This window comes from Mytilus edulis, chromosome 14 (assembly GCF_963676685.1).
Source record: "Mytilus edulis chromosome 14, xbMytEdul2.2, whole genome shotgun sequence".
Taxonomy (NCBI): Eukaryota; Metazoa; Mollusca; class Bivalvia; order Mytilida; family Mytilidae; genus Mytilus; species Mytilus edulis.
The window spans coordinates 34,281,489-34,293,313 of record NC_092357.1 but is presented as its reverse complement, the minus strand read 5'-3'; the positions used below and the strand labels follow the sequence as shown (position 1 = coordinate 34,293,313).

Genomic DNA, 11,825 nt, shown 5'->3' with positions numbered 1-11,825 from the left:
TCTTCGTATAATGTAGATAGATGTATGCAACGATTCTGTGAATCGACAAACCAGTTGACGACTTAAAAGACACACTTTTGTATCGAAGGGAAAATGTAAAATTTGAAGATCATATGCATGGTAAAGTAAGTGAATTTTCTTGATCACTGATTCGTATTTGTTTTTGACATATATCTATGGCAACTATATACGAATGCATAGATGTAAAAAAAATATTTAAATATTGTCAGTAATAAGGTCTATGTAAGTCAATTTTCTGTATTTGATATAAACATTTTATACTTATATTATCTATCTGTTTGTAGGTTTTTTTTTCTCTCAAAAATGGACGTTGTACTTCATGTTTGTAATTCCTGCATGTTAACCATGATTGTATTGATGAATTTTGGAATTTCTTTAGTAAATACCTACGGTACGTTATTCACTCTACGGTCAATAGTATGAATTACTAGATAATTTAGATATTGTAAACAACAGCGCATTTGTCAAGAAATATCTCTTAATATGCGTAACTTATTAAATTACCAAAACATTGCAAATTGTAAATTCAATACACCGTTCAATACACCTTCGACAGAATAAAAAATGCGTTCCATATGTTACCTTTTCGCTATACTTATTAAATATTGTTATTTTCTGCCACAACCACTTAAATACTCGGTTGTTTTTCTTTCTCTGATTAAAAGACGTGTGGACAAATGTTAAATGTCTTATCAAACTATTCTTCTATGAATATTCTACGCTATCACTTTTTTTCCTTCTGAATGCATTTCAACCATAATGGTGTACATCGTCAGCAGTTAAGAGCCTTGTATTTTTCACTCCCCCTTTTAAGTACCTATGATGCCACTACATGTTATATAAAAGAACCAATGATTGTTTCTGGAATGCAAAAAAATAAAAGCAGCAGTATTTTACTGTTGTGTAATAAGGAATACTTTATTTAATTAATGTGAAATCGAAGGATATTGAACTAGTATCTAAAACACAATGACTGAAAGAAGATGTTTATAAAATATAACTTTCGAAATATATCGACATAAGAAATGCCCTGTCCTGTATTGTACTCTTACTGCGTACGAAATAAAATTTGAAAAAAAAATCCGATTGCGAAATCAAAAAACTTTCTATTCCTGACTCTCATGAACCAGATACTTCAAAAATTGAAGACAAGATTAAACATTGCAGATACAGCAATTAGTCAGTTTTACAAAATACACTACCACAGCTGCTAGCAAGTTTTAAAATAGAAGTTAAGACGATAAACCGTTCAAACAAGAATATTAATCCATTTGTAAACCTGCAAGATATGTATACAGAAAACATTTTTTTTCTATGCAAATACAGATAAAATGTTCATAATTAAAAAAATAAAAAAAAACCCGATACACTAAACAAACTGAACAGAAAAAAAGACAATTGTTTCTAACCCTTTTTAATTTAATGCTTTGCTGTTTTAGTTATACTGAATTTCCAACCAGCCATTATACACATGCACGAGGATATTAACATAACATGTACAGTTCATGGTATACAGATTATCAATAGAAAACTGACCAGACAGTGGTCTAAAGGGCCAGATCTGATATGCTACAATGGTCATTCTATTGATTCTAATAAGTACACAGAAATTTCAACTACTGGGAACCAATTTAAACTGCATATTAGAAATGTATCAGAGTCCGATTTTAATATCAAATACCAATGTCGGTACGGATTCGAAGCACATGCAGAGAACATACGATTGACGAAGGATAACTTCGAATGTGAGTAAATGAAAATTATATTATATCTTGAGATGGTACCAATATTTGTGATCAATAAAGGTAAAAATATTTGATTATCAAATCCAGCATTTCACTTACTATTGAAACACTTCAGTATGTGAAATAACAATCAATATATATATCGCTGTCTTATTGATTTTTACTCTTCAATAAATATATTGCAAGTGGCTTAAACTTTTAAATTCCCGATTATTTTTTCAACAGAATTGATTAAAGAAATTAAACATATTTTCGACTTCAAGCGACAGATCGTATTGATTATTTTTTATAAAAAAAAAACGTTTTTACACCAAAACATCAATGTTAATTCACAATATACATGGTATATACAATTCATTCTTTTTTAAAATAAAGAATGTTTAGATATTATTTGAAACAAGCATGCATAGAAATAATTACGGCACAAAAACAAAAGAAAGGTATATGTATTATAATTTTGATGTGAAAAATTGATTGCAGTTTCGTATTGATCACAGCATAAATGTCGTAATTGACAGTAGTTTAATTGAGCAAATATTGTATATCGCAAAACCAAAAATATACCAGGATCACTAGTAATTTATCAAATACATGATAAATTGTTTGACAAACATTCATAACTAAAATATCCAATGATTATAGATCCTCCAGCAGATAACACGAGAGCCGTAGTTCACACAAATGATGTGTACCAAGGTTTAACAATAAATCTGAATTTCAAGAAGATATTTCCAGTCCCAAGATGTAGAGTCATATTTAGAGTAAGTTTACTAACAGGAAAACATTTACGGATGTGATAAAAAGACATATTTCTGTTTCGTCCCATTAACTAGATAATGCATCACTTCTTTACAAAACTCATTCAACCTAGTTAATTACTAGTTTGTAAACCGATGTGTGGATTAAATGAATGATGTTTGATAGTTTAAATTTCAATGGCTATATAGTATGTATATGGAGTAAATTATATACATTCAACATAATATAGTAGTAACTTTTTTATAATTTATAATTGTACAAACTGAGCATATCTGTTATAAAAAGCTATTTTAGATGTTCTCAATACTTATCGTTGTTTGTTACTCGACTACGTTAAGACGTTATCTTACTTGAATGAGGAATTTTACCCATTGTTGTGTTTTTCCCGAAAGCTGTAGAAAATAGGGGAAATTAATAATGTATAAAAGAGGGACGAAAGATACCAGAGATAGAGTCAAACTCATAGATAGAAAATAAACTGACAACGCCATAGCTAAAAATAAAAAGACAATCAGTCAAATAATAGTACAGAAGACACTACATAGAAAACTACAGACTAAGCAACATGAACCCCACCAAGAACTGGGGGTGATCTCAGGTGCTCCGGAAGGTTAAGCAGATCCTGCTCCTCATGTGGCACCCGTCGTGTTGCTTATGTTATTACAAATCCGGTAAAAAGGTAGGTAACATTGGTGAAAAGGGAAAGGGTATTGCATTTACGACATAAGGAACATATGCGATATCATCTGTGAATAAAATTGATCAGTAAAATTAGATATAAATAAGTAAAACGACAAAATTCATTGGTCAACTGTTGATCAGAGTATAACAATTTTCTTTCTTGCAATTGAAGAAAATGATTGATTGTCATTTCAACTGTATAGCCTGCATCTTGTAAAGCATGACAAATTTTTGAAATTTTACGATTGTGCGAACAGTGAAAAGTAAATCCAAAGCTACTGATCTGTTATGATATTTATTTGAAGCAGTATTTTTTAAATGGTGTTATGACTTTTTCGAATCCAGTTTGTTTCTAGGTAGTTTGCAATCAAACGTATGAATTGGTTATTTGATATGTATTTTACCTGTGTCATAGCTTTTTATTCCCCTAGATAGGAAGATTCCTTTCTCAAAATGTAATTAACCTTTAGGACACGTCCACGTCAAAAACACCATGCATGTCAATATTTCATTGCTTTAATATATTATATTTCATCATATAACGCCATTGTCAACCAATCAAGAGTAACTCATACCACATCTTTTTATAACTATATAATATGACAAAACTAAATATTGATTGCGTACAGATCTATGAGGTTATGTATAAACGAAACAACAATGTCGCTCATATAATTTACTACATAGGAAGATAGCAAACATTTTACTATACTTAGGAATATAAATCGTTTAACAAATTGGAAAAATCATGTTTCTACAATTTATAAAGAAAACCAATGATACAGCCTAACATTTATGCATAATTGTATACTGGTATATTTGATATTTTAGGTTTCGAGTTTATACTTCAACATAACATCCTCTACACATCATGGAATCGTATATAAGATGAATTTGAGCCTCACATCTACAAACAAACTACAGTGCAATGAAGAAGTTGTTGTAAAATGTATATTAATAAATGAGTACAACATCCCAACGGAAGACATTCGGAAATGCAAAATTAACGGTATATATATATATATGTAATGGTGCTTACTGTTTAAGGATAGCAAGGTGAATATAACTTTTTTATATTGAATTTCTATTGATATAAGAAATGTGTTACCATTGAAACATGGGACTAGTACTATAAATGATTTGAAAGTCATTTCATCATGTTCATTGTGTGTGATCATAACTAATTCGTAAGATACAAAGTATAATTAGTCGTGGAAAAATAAAACTTTTCTTTGATATAAACAAATTGTGAAGTCTTTAGACTAGCTGAATACGTTTTTAGAAGTACCGAGTAGTGAGTATTTAACTTGAAGTTGTGATGTTTGTAGAAAAAGATACGGTGCAGATCTTTCTTTAATACAGAACGATTGCTAGAATCTGTGTGGAAGATGATTCCAACCACTTTTTGTATTTAGTCCTTCAGTGTTTCCAATTGTTAATACGTTATATTGTTTTATACTTAACACTCCACTCTATTGTAGGGCTGTGGACATCAGTTATTTAGTTATGTGGATCTGATTTAGAATAACTAATACTGCAATGGAGCTAAAACAAGCTTGTGATAAATAACAAGCAATAACTTATGCACAGGTGCAATTGGTTCAATTGGTAAATGTTAAAGTTGAATCTCATCTTGAATTTTGAATTTACTTGAATGAAAATCAACAGAATATAGTTTATGTGTACCTGAAATTAATTCATATATATCAATGTCAATCAGGTTAACAGGAACACCATTTTATTCTACAGTGGTGTGCCCATTATACGCATCCGTTGTTAATTATCGCTGAAATAGAAATACGGTGTGACTCAGTTAGAAATTTCAAAATTCTTCACAAGAATGTGCATAATCTAGCTAGTTTTAAAAGTGTGTAAAAAGAGTTTCACATTATCAAATACCACTCAAATATTAAAATAAGGAATGAAAATGAGGAATGTTTCAAAAAGACAACAACCCGACCAAAGAGCAGATAACAGCCAACAGCCACCATTGGTCTTTAATGCAGCGAGGAAATCCGGCACCCGGAGGCGTGCTTCAGCTGGCCCCTCAACAAATGTTCAGTGATAATTGGCGTCATACTAAACTCCGAAATATATAATATACATATATGCTTATTGTCTCTTTATTGTATCGATAAATAAACAGCATTTAATATTATTTATTTCGAACGATGAAATATGCGTTCATGACGAATTTTCGTAGTTTAGTCTAAAAACCGGATTAAATGTTTAAGTAAATTATAGTTTGTATTTTAATCACGAAAAATAGTGACCGTGGTATCGTTCGAGTTGATTCTTCAAAAGAAGGACCTGTCGTTCTGAAAAATAAAATAACCCCACATATAGGTATCTATATCAGGATCAAATATTTTCCAGGTTAGGTACAAGTATAATCCGAAGTTAATGTAGTATATTTACCTTTTATTATATGCTATCTTGTTCCTTTAAATATATAATGTTCTTCCTCTTTTTTTTTTTTTAGAAAATTTGTCTGCAGAAACAATACGCGTATTGCTTGGTGCCATGATTTTTCTAACACTGTTGACTGTGTCATGTATTTTGGTATCATATTTGATTTTAAAACAGAAGAAAGGAGTAAATAGTAAGATATTGTTAATATTTTTTATCATTTTTGTGTGAAAGCAGTAAACACATTGTGAAAATAGAAATGATAACTTTCTATCATCTTGTTTCATGACATTTCTTTTTGTTAACATTGATTAAGTAGTGCAAGAGATATGACCTTACACAATGTTTTGAATATAACAATTTGTTTATATACTTCTTTTACAGTCAGGAAATTTGTTCTACCCTGCCATGCAGACAGAAAAGGAGCATACAATGCGGATAGCAACAGTTCATCGCTTTAGGCAAACAAATATGCTGGTGAGGGTATAGCTTGCCTAACTGGTAAGAAAGGTATTTTTTTAACGGTTACTTGTCAGTTATTCATTCGATATGAAAGTCGCCCTTAATTGTGTTTATAGTCAATACCATATAGGATATCATATAGGAAATAACGCGTAAATAAATTGAAACAATAAAAGTTTCAATACATGCATTTCTCTCTCGACAAAATGAGATAGAATACAAACACAGCAACAACAACAATAAGATATCTAGAAGACGTCAATAGTATAGTACTGTCTTCATTAATATATTAATTAATACGTTAAGATTGTAAAGAGCTATACACATTGCGTGCCTCGAAAAGCATTGCTGATACATGAAATTTTATAAGCTATATACATAAATCAATTGACAGCCTGGTATTTAAACAGATAAATCGACCTGACTGAGGAAATAGTTTATATTTTTTATCCATTATTATTTTTTCAATATGTAGCTGCTTACAGAAGTTTCATTGTAACTACATGTTCTTTCGATACATCAATAATATTTTTCTAAAATCGTTCATTTTATCAGTATATATCAATGTAACGACTATTTTGAGGCCCTGTCCCTATACGTTTCTGGGGCCGTGTCAACAAAGCTTCCATATGACTAGGACATGTCTTAGGACTAGGATATGTTTAAGGTTGGTCTTAGGACACATCTTTGTCCTTAGTCAGGTTAACAAAAGTCTTCCTAAATACGTGTTTAAGGATAGTCCTAAAAGTGATGAAACCATAAAACGAAATAAAACCAACAAGTATGGCATAAACTCAATGGTAAAAATACTACTACAATATTCTATTTTTCTGTTATTAGAATTGAACTATATTTTTACATTATTTGTTAAAGGTTCAATTGTGTTATTTTCAATTTGAAGACTAATTTGATCCATGAAATACGTCCAGATATCCACAAAGAGCGTGTATATTATAGTATTCAGTTTGACTCTTTTGAATAATAAGCATATTACAAGAACTGTGTGTAGGTGTTCTAGAACTAACTTGAAGTGTATATCTAAAGACATTGAGGAGTCATTTAATTTGCTGTAGTTCTTTCCTAACTACAATTGAAATTTTATATACAAATCATTATGAAATGGGCATCAATAGTAACTCTCCAGAAAGTAAGTTTGACGATGTCAAGTTTTAGAAATACTATCACCATTAGTGATATGTTTTGCACCTAACCAAAAGGTGCAATAATAAACTTAAATGTTGGACAAAATGAACGTTTTGTTGTAAACTAATGTTGGCTCGATACATGTAATGATTTCGAGTTGACCTAGCGACAAAACTAGTTGGGAGATAACAGTGGTATTTTCTATAGTTATGCTAAGGTTGCATTACTTTTAATACATATCAGTTTGATGAAAGAGGGACAGTCAAACTGATAAGTTAGAATGAACTGACAACGCCATGGTTAAAAACAAAAATACAAACAAACTAATAATAGTACAGAAGACACAACATAGAAAACTAAAGACAAAGCGACAGAAACCCCACCAAAAACTGGGGATGATATCATGTGCTCTGGAAGTAGAGGCAAATCCTGCTCCACATGTGGCACCCGATGACTTTTTCCAGACCCTGACTGCGAAAGTTATGATCCATGGATTTTCAAATTTGTCTACTTAAGTTAGTTTCTATAAATTTTCATAACTCTACGGACATCTACGTTTATCTAACAAATCAAGGTCCTGCCTACAGGTTAACGGTCAAGCGACATAGAATTGATTAGCAATGTTTCTCTCCTTAAGATTGCTTATGTCTGAGTATTTTGCCGATATTCAAGACGTATCTCTGTGTAAAGAGTTTATCTTTGAAGGATTCTTCTTTGAAAATTGAAATTTTAAGAGTGTATTTCATATTTATTCTAGGTATTTGCATGTATAATTTTCGAGGACTTTCATTTGGTATGTCAGACGCACGTGCGATTCATATAAATAAGACACAACAAAACAGTTGGAATGGAAAATACAATTCAAAGTTCTACTCGATTAAAGCCAAAAATTCAATGGAAAAAAATGACAACACCAAATACGACTTAGGCTATCTATGCTTCGTGGCAAATTAGCACTAACTGATATTGCATTTATTACAAATTAATAACTATATCTATTTCAGATACAAATAGTCACCTTAGAACTGGTTAGTTCGTACTGACATAGTACATGTTAAAGTACAAAAGATTAAGTGTCAATACCTAATTACTAATATGATATGCATAAAGATCATAAAAATAAGTTTCCAAAGTGAAAGCAAGAATGTATACAACCATGATTTCATTTGTTTTATGTAAAACATCGAAAACAACACGTAGATGAATATTTGTTAAAAAAATACACTTTCGCTGATGCATTATTTTTTATTTCTTGTATAAATTGTTAAACGGATATCATTGTAGTTATAATTTCATTTTTGGATGAAATTTTGAATTGTCGGTGTGTGTGTGATTGTGGTATAATCAAGGGTATTTTGATAAGTTTTCATATGTGAATTATTCAATAAAAGGATTTGATTAAACGTTCGAATAAGTGTTTTTAATTGATAATCACAGAAAACAGATTGCAAATGTCTTTGAAGAGACATTTTTCACAAATTTGATTATCATTAGATGACAAGTAAGTACATGTTTGTAGCAACTAAAACACTCTTAGACAAATGACATTGTGTATGTTTGGTTTTTGCGTGGTTTTACTTAGACTTAACTATTCATATTCTTAATGCTCATATTTTTATTTAGATGTCCCGTATAAGGGATATTTTTGTTGTTTATGTAACTTTTTTTTTGTGTTCAACAATATTAAGATTAGTAATTTATAACAACAGAGAATCGAATGTTTTTATCTAAATATAAGTTGATTTCCAAAAACTATATTGCTAAGTAATACATACTCGATCTTTCTTTAACTTTTAGACATTTCCTGTATATACATTTTCATTGAAATTTGACATTTTCCTTAATAATAAATTGATTTTTCTACTTTGGAAAAAGAATATTATCATATACAACTACTTATATTTTATTTTATATTATAATACTTTTAAAGTTTTCGTTTTTATATATATTAAATGGATATCAGAACTTTTTATTTTTGTTAGTCAGGGTTATCTATAATGACAGCTATGAATAACGTAACTAGTAAATGCTTGCATTTTCAGTTATATACAAATACATATGTTTAGTATCGAACAACACGTTAATAGAACAGTAGCTCGACAGTAAATAAATAAAGGTGTATGCATGACTTTCTTTATTAAATTTTAGACAAGAAATACATGTATTGTATAAAACATTGAATATAACAATACAATAATACAAATAATAGTAAGGATGCCAACGAGTTATCAAAAGATGGAATTCTACAAAAAGTAACTTACACAAATATACTTTCATTGATATATATTATTGCTAACCATTTATTCATATAAGAGAACGATGTTCATTTTAGTGTTTTGAATTTATACATCATTGATTTTAATAAACTTCTAATATTCCAATAATATGTTCCCTTAATATTTATAGGTATTTTTGTCTCGTCTCGGCGTAGTTGAATAAGCAATCTTAAAAGTGTGTTGTTTCCAACAATGGAATCGGTTACGGAGTCAACAATGTAGAAGGTTGTCATAAGGTCAATTGACTCACAAGTCGTAGGTCAATGATATTCAGTATGCAGTTGTATTACTATTGTCATATTGTTAGCCCTCAATCACAGATTATTGACTTTGAATGGAAAGACAAGATGTGGTATGATTTCCAATGAGACAATCCACAAGCAGAGACCAAAATGAAATTGTAGGTAGGAATTGCAGGTCATCTTACGACCTTTTACATTGAACAAAACTCATGCATATACATTGAAGCAATCATTGTCTGCTTTTTGGTCGGGTCATTGACACATTCCCCATTTCCATTCTCAAATTTCATAGTTTACATGGTAAGGTATTTTAAATTTTCTTAAAAGAACTTTGATTGAAAACAACTGAATTTCAATCGTTTCGTCCGCAAATGATCTGACTTATTAAATCAATCAAGATTACCTTTAATTTCATCAGTCATTTAATGATACGTTCACAACGCAAATTAAATGCAACATGTAACAACTGATCAAAATCTGCAAAATGTGCAACATGTATCAACTGATAAAATATGCAAAGTAACCAACAAAGAGAAAAAACACAAAACAATAGGCAGAAGAGATAAATACATCTAAACATTATTCAAAGCGAATTATAATGGCAACGTTAGCTGTAAAAAATAAAACATGTAAACAGATGCAGCAAAATCTTGTTTTTTTTCGCGATGAAATCAAATGATTACCTTATTTATTGAAAACAAAATTATACCAGATCATTCGAAAAAAAGTGATGAGTTTGGCTGTATATTGCTTGAAAAATCATTAGAGAAACAGATTTCACCAACAAATCTTGTGTAATACGATATTTATCCAATCGCGACAGTAAAATTTTAAATATTTAAAACGCTCCGCGAGCCTCGCGTTTTAATTTTGAAAATTTAACTGCCTCGAGTGGATAAATAACGTATCAGACTCGATGCAGTGGTAGAATTTATATTTTCATTACTTACCATCAATGTGATAGCATTAGAATATGTGTAATGAACCATAGTTAACAGGACAAAAATCACCTTGGCTGACAACCCATATCAGGGGTCTCTCGTGCAAGTTACTTCAAGTATATCCAGTTTCGTCTGTTGACATATAAATTCTTAAAAGATCTGACAAACATGAACATGTCAGAGGAAGATTGGTTAATGAGTATGGGAGATGGAGATACTACCGATTAGGATAACATAATGTGACATTAGCCTATTTCAAACTTGGCTTTTAACAACATATAATGAAGAACTTTCTTTTTCAACTATTGAAAATGACAAACTGGACCTACAGTACGGGTAGGGACTTATTTTTATGGATGCCTTAATCCGTCTAGTCGGATATGAATAATCCCAAATTTTTATGGTAGGTAGTATGTTCATTAAACAACACATCCAGGTGTGAATGGTCCTTTCATCTTAATCCGTGTTGCTAGAATTACGGTTCACTGATTTCAGAATCAGATTACCTGTAATTTTAATCTCTCAGTCACTTTATTGATTATATTAGTTCTACATCGTATTTGACATAAAATATTTTTACAGGTGAAGTACTGGAGAAAACTTTGTTTAATAAAAATAGCCTATTTTTGTTAATTATGGTTTTGATATTTCAACTGTTAATATTTATTTTCTTTGTTCCTAAAAATTATTTTTATTTTATGTTCCTTTTCGTTTAATTTTTTTTTTTGTATATTTTTCTTATTTGTTTGCATAAATTTTTTAAACATATATATTTTTACATGTATTCTATTTCTTGAAGCTTACGGTTATTTTTATTTTACTGATTTATTTTCCACGTAAATCCATTGATTAGCAGAATGCTGTCTCAAGTGCTGCTGCGTACGTTTTAGTTTGACGCGGTCACATGCAAAATATTTCTATAATTTGTATTTAATATTCAGTCTGTTGTGTCAGTTCCGAGATAAAAATAATTACAGTGAGCAACACTTGTATATTATTAGTAGCTTGATGATTCTTTGTAGTTTTTACTTTTTACTGTAAACAAATATTGTCCGAAAGTTGGTGATGTATGACTAAAATAGAACGCAAATAATAACACTAGAAGAAAATATTGATTCTTTCCGGGCACAAGTTTATTTTAAGATT

At 30.1% G+C, this 11,825-nt stretch overlaps 1 protein-coding gene across 2 annotated transcripts; it reads left to right on the top strand.

The window, feature by feature from the left end:
- The first annotated feature begins 305 nt into the window (after positions 1-305).
- LOC139503457 (uncharacterized) lies at positions 306-9,529 on the top strand. Of its 2 annotated transcripts, none has more exons than XM_071293232.1 (7): positions 306-412; positions 1,461-1,766; positions 2,409-2,527; positions 4,038-4,215; positions 5,689-5,808; positions 6,000-6,116; positions 8,225-9,529. In XM_071293232.1, the coding sequence occupies exons 1-6, from the start codon at positions 325-327 to the stop codon at positions 6,074-6,076; spliced, it is 888 nt and encodes a 295-aa protein (XP_071149333.1). In that variant the 5' UTR covers positions 306-324; the 3' UTR covers positions 6,077-6,116; positions 8,225-9,529. The 2 variants fall into 2 exon arrangements, with proteins under 2 accessions (XP_071149333.1, XP_071149334.1); XM_071293233.1 differs by having other exon boundaries at positions 6,000-6,125.
- The last annotated feature ends 2,296 nt before the right edge of the window (positions 9,530-11,825 follow it).

What these genes read in the sequence shown, in the direction of transcription:
- LOC139503457 (XM_071293232.1), top strand. Translation starts at nt 325, where the DNA reads ATGGACGTTGTACTTCATGTTTGTAATTCCTGCATGTTAACCATGATT. An exon ending in TTCTTTAGTAAATACCTACG is followed by an intron (nt 413 to 1,460) that starts GTACGTTATTCA and finishes TTGCTGTTTTAG; the next exon opens with TTATACTGAATTTCCAACCA. An exon ending in ACAGAAGAAAGGAGTAAATA is followed by an intron (nt 5,809 to 5,999) that starts GTAAGATATTGT and finishes CTTCTTTTACAG; the next exon opens with TCAGGAAATTTGTTCTACCC.